The following is a 14,878-nucleotide window of genomic DNA, read 5'->3' as shown; positions in this document are numbered from 1 at the left end:
ATTTTATATGTAATTGGAAAGTAAGATATACAGGCACTGGGGCATAGAGATCCACCATGCCCTACTGGAAAAATCGAAAGGGGTATGGAAGTAAAAATGGGAGAGAGCAGATTGGAGGAGGGGATATCCTGTGGGACCGCTATTTTGGGGCAGTGGGTAGGGGAAAAACGGGGAGAAAATTTGTAACTCAAAATCTGGCAGAAATGAATGATGTAAATAAGAAGTTAATAAAGCATTTGAAAAATGGAAGAAAAAAAAAGAAATGTTTTAAAAGCTAACTATAAAAAGAGATGTTTTTAGTTAAGCCAGTAAGTAAAAAGAGTACTAGAGTTTATTGGGGGGGGGGGGAAGGCAGAGTCAAGATGGTAGAGTAAAAATTTATTGAGAAAGGGGGTGACAAGGTAAGACCTACACTTAAGAGTTATTCACTTATACCAGTGGTTTCAAACTCAAATAGAAACAGACCCCTGAGGGTCACATCTTGGCCCACAGGTCCTGAGTTTGACACCTATGACTTACACAACTATGCAGTAGATAGACTAATGAAAGGCTATACTGCAATCTTGCTGTTTCTTATAAAACAATCTTTTTAAAAAATTTAAAATATTAATTAATTCATTTAAAATAATAACATACCCTCTAGATATTTGCATAAATTACATTTTAATGAAAAATAACTATATCAATACAAACAAAAAACAGTGAGAAGACTTGCATTGGTTTATATAATTTAACAAGTCTCTTCAATTTCCTGCTTAATAGAAGACAGCAAAATTCTCATATCTCTTTCTTCATTCAATATGTTGGACTAAGTTGTTTTGATTGAAGTATATGAAGAAAAACTGGCCTCATGCAGGTATGTTGTTGGAAAGGAGAGGGGGTATTTTAATATACAAATAACAGGTTACCATAATTACAGAAATTGCAAACAATCTTTCTTAACCAACTGCAAAAACATCCCAAGGGTCTCTTGGTATTGAAGGTAATCATAATGAATGATTCACTCTGTAGAGATACAAAGTGCCTATTAAAAGAGAGCTCTAATCAGTGAAATTCCAACTAAACCAATTTGTATTATACCATTCAGCTGGCCAAATATACTCATATCAATCCATTTTCTACTGATGCAATTAAAATTTCAACTGGTCACAACAATACTGATTTAAAACATGGACAATCATACACTTATTCTATTAATTCAATAATAGTACATTAATAGAATCCACACAAAATTTAAGCACAGGCACTAGATGGTGATAAAATATTTTTACATTTTAATCATACATATTTTTGAGCTCCCTTTGCACAGTGAAGGAAAAAATATCATACAAGTTCCAAGTGTTACTGGGTCCAAATCTATAACTAACCTAAACTTGTGGCCTTTTAGGTAAATTCACTTCTTTTCAGAACACTATGGTAGCATTTAATATACTGATCCAGTATCCTGAAAGAATTATCATCATGAATACCTAATAATAAAATGACAAATAATCATTATCATGACTATACCAAATTTCATTGAATTCAAAACTAATAATTTGCTACCCTGGAGTGCATAGCATTTTTTTGTTATGAGTTCTTTGGGATTGTTTTACATCACTGTATTGATCAGAGTAGCTAAATCTTTCAAAGTTGATCACCATTACAATATTATTGCTACAACATCCTCCTGGCTCTGATCAGTTCACTTTGCATTAGTTAATTTAAGTCTTCCAATCTTTTTCTGAAACAATCCCCATCACAGTGGCTTATGGAACAATATTACTCCATCTGAATCATATGTCACAAGTCATTCAGCTATTCCCTAACTGATGAATATCTCTTCAATTTCCAAATTTTTCCTACCACAAAATGAGCTGTTATGACTATTTCTTTACATATAGATCCTTTACATTTTTCTTTGCTCTCTCTGGGGGATAGACCTAACCCTAGTAGTCATATTGCTGGGTCAGAGGGTATGTACAGTTTTATAGCCCTTTGGATATAATTGCAAATTGTCCTCCAGAATGTCTGGACTAGTTCACAACTCCATCAACAATTCATTAGTGTACCTATTTTCCTTCATCCCCTCCAGTACTTGTCATTTGTGACAGGTGTGAGGTGGTACCTCAGAGTTCTTTTAATTTATATTTCTCTAATCATTTGTGATTTAGCAAATTTTTTCATGATTATAGGTAGCCTTGATTTGTTCTTCTGAAAACTGCCTTCATATCCTTGGACCATTTATCAATTAGAGAAGAGAATAGCTCCTATTTTTATAAATTTTACTCAGTTCCTTATATATTTGAGAAATGAGGCCTTTATGAGAGAAACTGTCGATGGTATTTTATTTTTTTTAGCAAAATGCAGCTTTCCTGATTATCTGTTACTTAAGTCTATTTTTGTTTCTGCTTTGTCCAAGAACATGATTACTATCTCTGCTTTTTATTTTTTAACTTCAACTGAACCATAATAGATTCTGTTCTAGCCCCTTATTTTAATACTACATCTTTCTGTTTGAAGTGTGTCACTTGTAAATAACATATTGTTGGATTCTAGTTTCAAATCTATTCTGTTACCTGCTTCCATTTTATGGATCAATCCATCCCATTCACATTCATGGTTATGATTACTAACTAATTTTTGCTAACTAATAACTAATTTCCCTCCATCCCATTTTCTTCTGTTTATCCTTTTCTCTCTCTTTTTATCCTGTCCCTCCTCAAAAGTCTGCTTTGCTTCTGACCCTACCTCCTTTAATATGCCCTCCCTTTCATCATTCCCCTCAAACTTTCTCTAATCTTCTTCCCCTCCTATTTCCCACTTGAGTAATCTCATTTTCCTATTGAGTAAGATAGATTTTTATACCCAAGTGACTGTGTATATATATTATTCCTTCTTTGAGCCAATTCCAGTGAGCGTGTCTTTTAACTGCTGCCTGCCATCACCCTCCCATCTTCCCATCCACTGTAAAAACTCTTCCTTGCTGATTTGGACTGACTCTTTTCCCACTATTTCTCCCTTTTAGAGAGCACTTAAAAAATGGTTTGAACTTTATTCAGAATGAATCTTCTCCTTGTATTGAAGTTGAGTATGTTTGTCTGGTTTTGATATTTTTGTCTGGTTGGTTTTGACGAATAAGAATACGGTCTCCTAGGAGCAGCTAGGTGGCGCGGTGAATAGAGCACCAGCCCTGGAGTCAGGAGGACCTTAGATCAAATTCAGCCTCAGACACTTAACACAAAATCTAGTCGTGTGACCTTGGGCAAGTTACTTAACCCCAACTGCCCTCCAAAAAGCAAAAAAAAAATTAAAAAAAAGAATACAGTCTCATAGTTCCTTTAACTTTCAAAGGGCAGCCTGACTCCTGGGTGTTGAGATGACACCCAAATCTAATACTGCTACTATCACATAAAGTATACTTGGTGAAGAAGAAAAAAAGTCACTTCCTTGCACAAACAGCAGTCTCTAGAAAGTCTTTTTTTCCAAGGAGTTTTCAATGGTATAAGAGGCAGGAGGAGTTAACTCCCCAGCTCCTACTGTGCAATATCAATTTTGGTAATTTTACAAGCTTTTTTCTTTAAGGAAAAATTTTTTAAGAAAAATAAATAGGATAAAACATGTTGCTAACATTAACTAGAGGCTAGCAGGGAGATAGATTTTAATCAATACCTCTCTTCCCTAAGTAATAACGATGGAGAGATACTCTTATTTTGCAAGAGAGTGGGGGAAAATTATGAATATTTTTAAAAAAGAAAGGTCCTCTATTAATTCCAATAGAGTTTAGGATATGCAAGTGGCACAGGAATACTTGTCTTTTAACAGAAACTGGTCAGAAGTAGCACGGGGGCCCTCTCTCTATCCCTAATTGACCAATAAAATATGGAGAAAGGATAGTATACAAGTCGATTTTGCAGAGTGCCCTAGGACAGTTGAGCAATGAAATAGGTATGTTCAGGGGTACAGTTAGTGAAAAGGTTTGGTTTTAACCCCCTTTGGTGAGAGGTAGTATTTGGATTCCAGCTAGTCTTGGGGGTGGTCTGAGAAGGGAGAAGGAGGGTGTAACCTTTTAGAAACATTACTCTTTTATGTAAGAAAATTTTCACCATTCTAACTCTACTCTCAATGAATTCTTCTTTCTCACCTCTTGTCAGGCATTACATATAGTACTGCAAGCAGTTTAATCATGCTAAAGCCCTTAAGATTTTTCTTTCATATTTACCTTTTTCTGCTTCTCTTGAGTCTTGTGTTTGTCAAATTTTCTATTCAGCACTGGTCTTTTCATCACAAATAACTAAAAGTCCTCTATTTCATTAAATATCCTTTTTTTTTTTTTTTTGCCCCCTGAAGATTTTCTGAGTAGGTTATTCTTGGTTACAATACTAGCTCCTTTATTTTCTGGAATATCATCTTCCAAGCTCTCCAAACCTTTAATGTAGAAGCTGCCAGATCTTGTGTTAGTCTGACTGTGGTTTCACAATACTGGAATTGTTTATTCCTGAATACTTGTAATATTTCCTTCATGATCTCGGAACTCTGGTATTTGGCTATAATATTCCTGGAAATTTTTATTTTGAAGGGACTTTTTCAGGAGGAAATCAAGAGATTCTTTCAATTTCTATTTTACCCTTTGGATCTAAGAAATAAGGACAATTTTCCTTTATAACCTTTTTTTTTTTTTTGCAGGGGGGAAGGTAGGGCATTTGAGGTTAACTTGCCCAATGTCACAGAGCTACTGTGTTTCCCTGATAATAAGACCTATCCCGAAAATAAGCCCTCCCCTTACTGTGTAAGATTCCTCTAAAATAAGCCCTCCCCTGAAAATAAGCCCTATTGAGATTGCTACTGTAGTGAAGGTGATCCCCTGCGCTACACGCTGTACCCTCTGTATGCACCGTCCCCCCCCGTGAAACACACGCCGCGCTCCGAGCTGCATCCAATCAGAGCTGCAGCAGTGAGCGTGTCATCCTGTTCTTCCCCAGTGATTTGCTTATTGAATAAAGGAAATTGCTGTCAATGTTCATTAAAATAAGCCCTCCCCTGAAAATAAGCCCTCTGGTGTTTTTCTGTCCAAAAAAATTAATAAGACAGTGTCTTATTATCGGGGAAACATGGTAGTAAGTGTCAAATGTCTGAGGCCAGATTTGAACTCAGGTCCTCCTGTCTCCCTAGCCTCATCCCCCCGCCTCCCCACCCCCAATAATTTCTTTAAGTATGAAGTCTAAGCTCTTTTTTTTACTCAAAGCTTTCAGGTAGCCTAGTAATTCTTAAATTCTATCTCCTTGATCTATTTTCCATGTCAGTTGTTTTTCCAATGAGATATTTCACATTTCTTCTATTTTTTCATTCTTTCGACTTTGTTTCTTGATGTCTCATAGAATCAATAACTTCCACTTGGTCCGATTCTCATTAGAAGGAATTATTTTCTGCAGTGAGCTTTTGTACTTGTCTGTTCATTTGGCAATTCTGCTTTTTAAGGAGCTCTTTTCTTCAATGAATTTTTTTTTTGCTTTTTTTTGGAGGGCAGTTGGGGTTAAGTGACTTGCCCAAGGTCACACGACTAGTTTTGTGTTAAGTGTCTGAGGCTGGATTTGAATTCAGGTCCTCCTGACTCCAGGGCTGGTGCTCTATTCCTGCATCACCTCGCCGCCCCAGCTTCAGTGAATTTTTGTACCTCTTTTATCATTAGGCCAATTCTGTGGGGTTTTTTTAAAGATGTTGTTTCTTCAGATTTTTAAAAAATCTCTATTTACCAAGTATTAATTATCTTTTCACAATTTTCTAGCATCGCATTTCTTTTCCCATTTTTTTTCTCTATCACTCTCATCTCTTTCTTGTTGGGCTTCTGTCCAATTAGTAGGTTTTTTTTGAGGCTTCTCATGTAGACATTTTGACATTGTTGTCTTCTTTTGAGTTTATGGCAGTCTTCCCTGAAACCAAGAGTAGCTTTTTATGGTCAAGTTTTTGTTGGTGGTGGTGGTGGCTGCTCATTTTTCCAATCTATTTCTTGACTTGGAACTTTATGTTTTATTTTATAAAAACTTAAAATGTTTTCAATTAACATTCTGAAAGAAAAAGTCATAAAAATTGTAGACAAATGGGAAGTACTGATATAAGAAATTTAAAATGTGAAACCTTAGCAATCCAGACTTTATTAATTTATAATTTTGCTTTATTTATGCTAAGCAAAACATTTTTCTTCACAAAAATTGCAAGCTGTCAATGCAGAAAATATTTCATATATTTAATATAAATAATTAAAAAACTTTTTTGGCATCATTAGGAATTTTAGACATTTCCATTTCTATTATCCTAATTATAAACAATTATTATTCATTACATGAAAACACAATTTTTAAGGATTTCTCCCAGATAATTCTTCATCTAACTGAAAAATGTCTTAAAATAATAAATTTATACTGTTTAATTACTTTCAATTTAGCTTTCTCTAGTCTATGAAGTTTTCAACTCTAAGATTCAATAAAAATATGTAATTGAAGTTATTTTCACTTAGATAAACTTTTACTCATCAGTAAGTTTTAAATTTAGTTCTCATAAATGAATGTTAAAGGCAATGTATTATCAGTGATATAGCATTATTATCTAAAAACCTTCAACTATTCTTTTTATCAACATATTTGCCTATATGTATGCAATAAAATAATTCTATACCAAATACCTACTATGTTTGCAAAGCTGCGGTGCAAATGATCTTCAGCAAAAATGTGAAACTGAAGAGGTTGGATGCTGAAAATAACAGCTGATTTTATCATAGTTAGAGTCTCTTCCAGTCGTTCACCACAGGCTACCACAGCTAGGTGCATTGTCTCCGAGGATTGTGTTTTCATCATTCTATACCTAATGATAAAGAGAATATTTTAAATTGTAATTCTTTCAATACAGCTTTAGAATATTAGCAAAATATAGCATATGAACTACTCCATAATAAACAATGAAACATGACTGAAACTTACTACTCAGAAGTTGTGGTTTATCCTACCTGAAGAGGGCCATCAAATCAGGAAGATAACACTATGACTTGCAAATGAATTGGATTTAAGTGAGGGAGGGCTGTGCAAAGTCACCAGCCTCACTTTCTCCTATGGAGGCATCTGGGTCCAGTGGCCAGATATAGGTCAGGACAACTGGAGATGGCCCACGAGGCAGTGGGAGACCTCAGTCTACTTAAGCTAACGTCTTTCCAAGTTCTCACTTAGACTGAGACAATGCACATTCAGGGATGACCTCCCTCTTTAAGACAAAAAATAAAAATAAAAAATCAAACTGGGAGGCAAAGACCTTTGGGGTTTCTGGCCAAAAGAGAAACAATTACTTTTATATTCACTCAACCATCAAAGTCCAAACAATAACCATCAAATGGTACTTGGGAAAGGACCTATTGGAGAACAATTCATGAGAACCAGAAAGAGTTGGGTTTAAGGCATGCTCTTTAACAAAGAAATCTAGCCAGTAAAGCCCAAGATATCTAGGTAGGTTTCAGCCTTCAAAATTTACCTGCCTTTGGGCAGATCACCCTCTGGTATGATCATGATACCTCGTGTGGAGAGAGGAGAGCAGAGGAAAGGAGAAAAGTAGAGAGGAGCTGAATAGTCAAACTGAAATTGGCATTGCCTCAAAGTGAGAATTTAACTTAAAAGAGCTTAGCTCAAAAAGGCTGAGGTCTCCCACTGCACTGGGGGACATCTCCAGTTGTCCTGACCTATATCTGGCCACTGGACCAAGATGGCTGCAGAGGAGAAAGTGAGGCTGGTGACTTTGCACAGCCGTCTCTCACTTAAATCCAATTCATTTGCAAGTCATGGCATCATCTTCCTGATGTCATGGTCCTACCACAACCACAGCCCACACAAGTGAAATTGAAAGATAAATTCAAAAGAATTTAAGATCATGAAGTAATGCAAAAATAAAGAAAACAGAGCCAGAAGAATATACACAATAACGTAAACCAAAGCAAAACTAAAAGGCAATGTAGTATGGTGGAAAGAGTTCAAGACCTGGAGTCAAGGACCTAGAAATAAGTCCTGATTCTACCACTTACTACTATGTGACTCTGGACAAATCACTTAGCCTATGTGCCTCAGCATCTTCATTTGTAAAATGAGGGATTTGGATTAGATTGCTTTTGATGTCCCTTCTTGTTCTACATCTATAATCCTATGACTCTATGCAGCTGAACATTAAATAATTGCAATAACCAATCTTAGTCCTAGAGAACAAATGGTAAAACATACTGCTCTCCTCCTGATAGAGAGGGAGGTGAACAACAATTACAAAACTTTCTGTATTTGGTCATATACGGACATTTTGATTAACTGTTTTTCTTTGTTACAAAGCACAGTTCAGTGAGGAAAGGAGGTATAATCAGAAATATACCGTTACAAAATTTAGCTATATTGTTTCAATTAAAAAAAGCAAACATACATTTTAAAATAATATTATTCAATTATATGTATACCCCAAATCAAATATAAACATTGCTTGCATCCAATATTGAAGCATGAAAATTTAAAGTAAGATCAGTTTTCTTTATTCATTTCTTTTATATTACTGACATCTCTCCTTCTCATTAAGGCCAACCCAACTACATATAGCACTGTAAGGGGTAAGGAAAGGGAAAATGTGTCTACTATAGGCCAGGCATTGTGCTAAGCGCCTTTAAAAACATGACCTCATTTCATCCTAACAACAATCCTTCAAGATAATTTCTATTACCTTAAAATTTTACAGTTGAGGAAAGTGAAGCAAACAGAGGTTAACTGACTTGCCCAGGGTCAGACAGCTAGTAAGTGTCTGAGATTGGAGTTGAACTCAGGTTGTCCTGATTCCAGGCCCAGCACTCCATCCATTCCACTATAAGCTGCCTCTAAAGAACCATTAATTTCAATATTACATAAGCTTTGTGCAAAAAGAGGAAACAAAGGAGCCCACACCAGTAATTCTATGATACAAATATGATCTTGGAAACTAACCCAGGGAGAGACAAAGCAAAGAAAGAAAACTACGAACCAAAATTTCTAAAGAATAATAACACAAAAATATTGAATAAAATATCAACAAAACAGGTAAAATAACTTATTTAGACATCTATCCACTAATACCAGGTTTAATTTACAGGGTAGGTTCAAAATAAAGAAAAGCAAATGATACTAATAACAAAAGAAATTAAAATTACATAATTACATCAATCATGCAGAAAAAAGGTTTGGCAAAAGTCAACATCCATTTCTGAAAAAAAACACGAAAAATACAAGCATATATAGTTTCATAATATAGCAACGAGTAAATATCTAAATAAACAACATTATCCATATTGGAGAAAAGCTATAGGCCTATCCAATGACATCAGAGGTAAAGCAAAAACATCTACCATCACCACTATTATTTGAAGAAGTGATAAAAATGCAAGCCAAATCATAAAATAAGAAAAAGAAATTGAGAGAGTAAGCATAGGCATAGCAGAAACAAAGCTGTTGCTTACTGAAAATTATTTGATGATTCAGAGAAGCCCAAAGATTCAAGCAAAAATTTACTGAAACAACAGCTTCAAAAAATTTGCAAGATATAAAATAAATCTATATAAATCATCAGCATTTCTGTTTATCACCAACAAAATCCAGCAAAAAGAGATAAAGGAATTCTATTCAAAATAACTATCAAATTTATAAAATATTCTGGAATCTATACTAAGACATATAGATACATTTAATACAACCACAAAATATCTTTAAAGAAATCAAAACAAACCCAGATAACAAGAGGTATATGAAATGCTCATTCCTACAATGAGGCAATATAATAAAAATGGCAATGCCTAAATTAGTTTATTCAGTGATATATCAACAAAAATATTAAAGAATTACTTTATAGAGCTAGAAAAAAATGTGATTCATTTGTAGAAATAAGAGGACAATAATCTCAAGGGAAGTAATGAATAAAAGTCAATAGGGGGGCCAAAACAGTACCAAATTTCAAACTATATTTTAAAGCATCAAATCAAGTTGCTAATTGTCTCAACCAGTTTTGATTCTCTGGGGTTCTCTAGGTATTATCCATCATATCGTTTGTGCAGATTGATAGTTTTATTTCCTCATTGTTTAGTTTTATTTCTCCAGTTACTTTTCCTTGTCTTATTGCTATAGTAGCATTTCTAATACAATATTAAGCAATAATGATAATAATGGATATCCTTGCTCCACCCCTAATCTTAATGGGAAGGTTTCAAGTTTATTCCCAGTACAGACAATGCTTGTTCTTGGTTTTAGACTGAGAAAAGTTCCACTGATTCCTATGCTTTCTAGTGTTTTTAATAGTAATGAGTGCTATTTTGTCAAAAGCTTTCTCTTTATCTATTGAGATATCCAAATGATTTTTTTTGTTATAGTCAATTACACTGTTAGTTTTCCTAATATTGAACCAGTTGCACATTCCAGATATGCATCCCATTTGGTCAGAGTGTATAATTTTGGTGGTATATTGCTACAATCTCCTTGCCAGTATTTTCTTTGAAATTTTTGCATCAATATTCATTAGGAAAATTGGTCTATAATTTCTTTTTGTTTTTTTTCTCCTTGGGTTAAGTATCAAAACTATGTTTGTGTCACAAGGAATTTGGTAGAACTTCTTCTTATCTTTTATTCAAAAAGTTTTTACAGTATTTTGAATTATTTAAATGCTTGGTAGCATGCACTTGTAAATCCATTACAAATGCTTGAAAATCCTCTGTTCAGTCGTTTTAGGGATTTTCTTGGCAAAGATACTAGAATTGCCATTTCCTTCTCCAGATCATTTTATAGATGAGGAACTGAGGCAAACAAGGTTAAGTGACTTGCCCAGGGTCACAGGGCTACTTAAGTATTTGAGACTGCATTTTAACTCATGTGTTCCTGACCCTAAGCCCAGCACTGCGCCACCTACCTGCACCCAAGTAAATTTTTTCCCTGAAAGATTACACTCAGTTTTGCTGGGAAGATTATTCTTGGTTACAATCCTAGCTCCTTTGCCTCATGGAATATCAAATTTAAGCCTTCTGCTCCTTTCTGCTAAATTTTGAGTGATCCTGACTGTGGTCCACAATATCTGAATTGATTCTTTTTTTATTGCTTGTATTTTCTCTTTGACCAGGGAGTTCTGGAATTTGGCTGTAAAATTTCCAGGAGTTTAATTTTAGATCCCTTTCAGGTGGTGATCACTAAATTCTTTCAATTTCTGTTTTACCCCATGGTTCTAGGATATTGAGGTAGTTTTCCTGGATAATTTCCTGAAATATGATCCCTAGGATCTTTCTTTGATCATGGCTTTCAGGTAATCCAATAATTATATTTTATATTTGACCTATTCTACTTTTTAAGGAGTTATTTTCTTCAGTGAATTTTTGTATGTATGTTTCCATTTGGTCAACTCTGGTTTTTAAATTATTATCTCTTTTAGTGTTTTTATCGACTCTTTTACCAAGTTGTTAATTGTCTTTTCAAAATTTTTTCCTTTTGCTTTCATATCCTGAAATAATTTTTCTTCTACCACTCTTGTTTGATTTTGAAAATCATTTTTTAGTTCTTCCCTATGAATGACTGAGCTATTCCGAGTAATAAGATCATTCATATCAATTACAAAGAACTTAAGGGGGAAGATACTATCCACCTGTAGAGAAAGTACAGATAGATGGAAGTATGTACTGTTCCACATATATGTGTGGTTCCACATATATAACTATATCTAATGTTGGAAATCTCTAATGTAGGATTGGGAGGGAGGGAGGAAGACAACTTGTAACTTAAAATGCAACAAAAAAAATGAATAATAAAAAAATAAAAAGAAACAAGAATTCCTGAAAGAATTTAAGGTTTAAACAACGTCCAATTCTAGTTAAAACTGGCTTCTGATAAAGTACAGTTATATTTCTACCTTCATCCTGAGTAGGTTTTTCTGGCCAATTTTTTTTTATTTATACAGAATATTTTCTAAAATTTTTATTCATTTTAAACTTCAATACAAAAAAACAACAAAAAAGAAAATTTCCAAATACATAGCACAATGTAAAAAGAGGATTCAATATAAAAATCATGAATTTCTACATCACACTATTTACTTTAAAAAAAATTAATTCTAGGGGTGGCTAGGTGGCACAGTGAATAGAGAGCACTGGCCCTAGAGTCAGGAGGACCTGGGTTCGGATCCAGCCTCAGACACTTAACACAAAAAAATAGCCGTGTGACCTTGGGCAAGTCACTTAACCCCAAATGCCCCTCCAAAAAACAAAAAAAAAAAAATTTCTATCCCATTGTTTTCAAAGCTACCCTGCTTTTCTGTGCTTCCCTCTAAGTTTTTTTTCTCTGCAGTGCACTTTTTATTATTCCCTCTCCCCCAACCCAGCCCGGGAGAAAGCTACCATTAGACACGTGTGAGTATGTGTGTGTGTATATGTAATGGGAATTGGAATTTGAAGATCTTCCCTGCCCCTTAATAGACCTAGGGGGGAGTTTGAAGACCTCCCCTGCTGTGAAGATAAACTCTCTCCTCTGATGTCACATGGAGCCTGTGGTGGGAAGAGTTTGCTGAGGAAAAGCAGAGCTCACAGGAAGCTGGGTTAGAGCTAGTCTGACAGCTGGAGACAGTTGCAGACAAAGACAAAGGAGCTCATTAAATAGATAGAGGGTTTCATGAGTAAATGTTGATCACATATTGGTTTGTGGGAAGGCTAAAGGATGCTGTCGCTCTCAGCATTATTATGGCTTCTAAATATCTTTGGTACTTCGGCTTACTGCTTTTGGGATTCGGTTTTCTGGTATCTAAATAAATCCTTCTGTTTTATCCTTTATCTGAAGAGTCTTGCATATTTTGCGATTGAATGTCATGCAATAGTGTCCCGTTCTCTATCGTGATCGTGGGCGCTGTAAATATTGCATTGGTGCTATAGTGTGTTTATGGAAAACCATACTATACATTCTTCTGTTACTAGCTCTTTCTCTGGATCACATCTTCCTTCATAGGCCCTTTTGTACTTGATTTGAGTCTTTATGATACTCAAAATGAGAGTTGTTCAAGGTTGTTCTTAGGATAATATTGCTGTTAACTGTGCACAACATTCTCTTCATTCTGCTCATTTCATTTTTCATTATTTCATCCAAGTCTTTCCAGGATTTTTTAAAATCAGCCACCTCATCATGTTTTATAACACAGTAGTATTCCATCACAATCATATACCACAACTTGTTCAGCTATTCTCCAACCAACAAGCATCCTCTCAATTTTTAGTTCTTTGCCACCACTTGTAGAGCTGCTAATATTTTAGAACATTTAAGTTCTTTTCCTTTTCCCCAAAACACCTTGGAGAAAAGACCTAATATTGGTATTGCTGGTTCAAAGGATATAAACAGTTTTATAACTCTTTGGGCATAATTCCAGATTGTTTTCCAAAATAGTTAGATCAGTTCACAATTCAACCAATACTGAATTTGCATCCTAAATTTTCCACATTCCATCCAACATTTGTCATTTTCCCCTTCTATCATTTTAGGCAATCTGATACGTATGAGATAGTATTTCAAAGTTGTTTTAATTTGCATTTCTTTAATCAATAGTGATTTAGGACATTTCTTCATATAATTATATATGTAACTTTGATTTCTTCCTCCAAAAACTGCCTTGTTTATATTCTTTGGCTGTTTATCAATTGGAGAATGACACCAAATATTGTTACAAATTTGACAAAGCAATTCACTTAAAATCCACTTTGCATTCAAAGTCCTTTATAACTTGCTCCTCTCCCATCCCACCAAACCCCTACCTGCATATCTTTCAGTTATTATTTATATACTTAAAAGCTAGTGATACAGTATATAGAGCACTGCATTGTCAGGAATACTCCAGGAAGTTCAAATCTGGCCTCAGATTTGAGTCTGGATAATTCACTTAAGCTCTGCTAGCCTCAATTTATTCATCTGTAAAATGGTTATAATAACTGCACCTATCTCCCAGTTTTTGTTAGGATCAAATGAAACAATAATTATAAAGCATTTAGCACAGGGCCAGATACATAAGTGTGATATAAATGCTATTTATTATCGTTATTTTTATTATTATTACCAAACCCTTACTGGTAATTATAATCAAAAGTTGTTTCTTTTTTTCCCCCTATTTGCTGCCCTTTCGCCCTTCCTTTGATTGAATGGCTCCTCTTAGAATTTCGATTTTAAGGATGATGTCCTGGCTACCCCACATCTTCATTCCTCTCCAGGCTCTACTTAGGACTCTCTGAACAGAGGATGTTAAGAAAGGTAGGGACAAAAAAAGTAACTAGATTTGGCATTTATGAAGGTGATAGTGACTCCTGAGAGAACTATTTCAGTAATGTGAGTAGTATCAAAGGTAGACTATCTGGCATTTTGAAAAGTTCAAGAAACAATTTCTGGGTAATTTATCATTTTATTAATAATAAATTTATTAATAATTAATAATTATTAATAACAAATTAATAATGTATTTAAAAATAATTGAAAATAATTTTAATAAAAGGACCAGTGGCACTCTCAAATGCCAAAAGCAATCATGCAGCAGGCTCATGGCTTATATGCCTATTGGAAAAGGGATATTCCCAAGAGTGTCAATCAACTCTGATTGGTTAGCAATTAATGTGAGAATGAATACTAGAATGAGGGGCAGAGAGTGACATGTCAAAGAAATTATTCCTATATCCAGACCCCCTCCACCCTTGGGCAATCTATTCAAAGAAATCATCCCCACCTAAGCCTGAGTAGAGCACAATGGCTTCTTCTGAACAAAACTATTAAGAAAGTTAAACGAATTCCATTATCAGTAATATCCTTCAGAAGACTGAACTTTTTAAACCAAGACTTTAGAAAAAGGGAAGGTTGGGGTGGCT

General features: G+C 34.7%; 1 protein-coding gene across 2 annotated transcripts in view; it reads right to left on the bottom strand.

Moving 5' to 3' along the window:
* Positions 1-14,878, bottom strand: part of GXYLT1 (glucoside xylosyltransferase 1) — an 86,363-nt gene that overhangs the window by 37,697 nt on the left and 33,788 nt on the right. For both annotated transcript variants that reach the window (XM_069094218.1, XM_069094219.1), the window contains one exon: positions 6,663-6,837. In XM_069094218.1, the coding sequence (XP_068950319.1) occupies positions 6,663-6,837 (175 nt within the window). The remainder of the gene's footprint in view (positions 1-6,662; positions 6,838-14,878) is intronic.

Source organism: Petaurus breviceps, unplaced genomic scaffold (genome assembly GCF_028583685.1).
Source record: "Petaurus breviceps papuanus isolate PSGF00001 unplaced genomic scaffold, PetGlider_PUasm1.0 216, whole genome shotgun sequence".
Classification (NCBI taxonomy): domain Eukaryota; kingdom Metazoa; phylum Chordata; class Mammalia; order Diprotodontia; family Petauridae; genus Petaurus; species Petaurus breviceps.
This window is presented reverse-complemented; position numbering and strand designations above follow the sequence as displayed.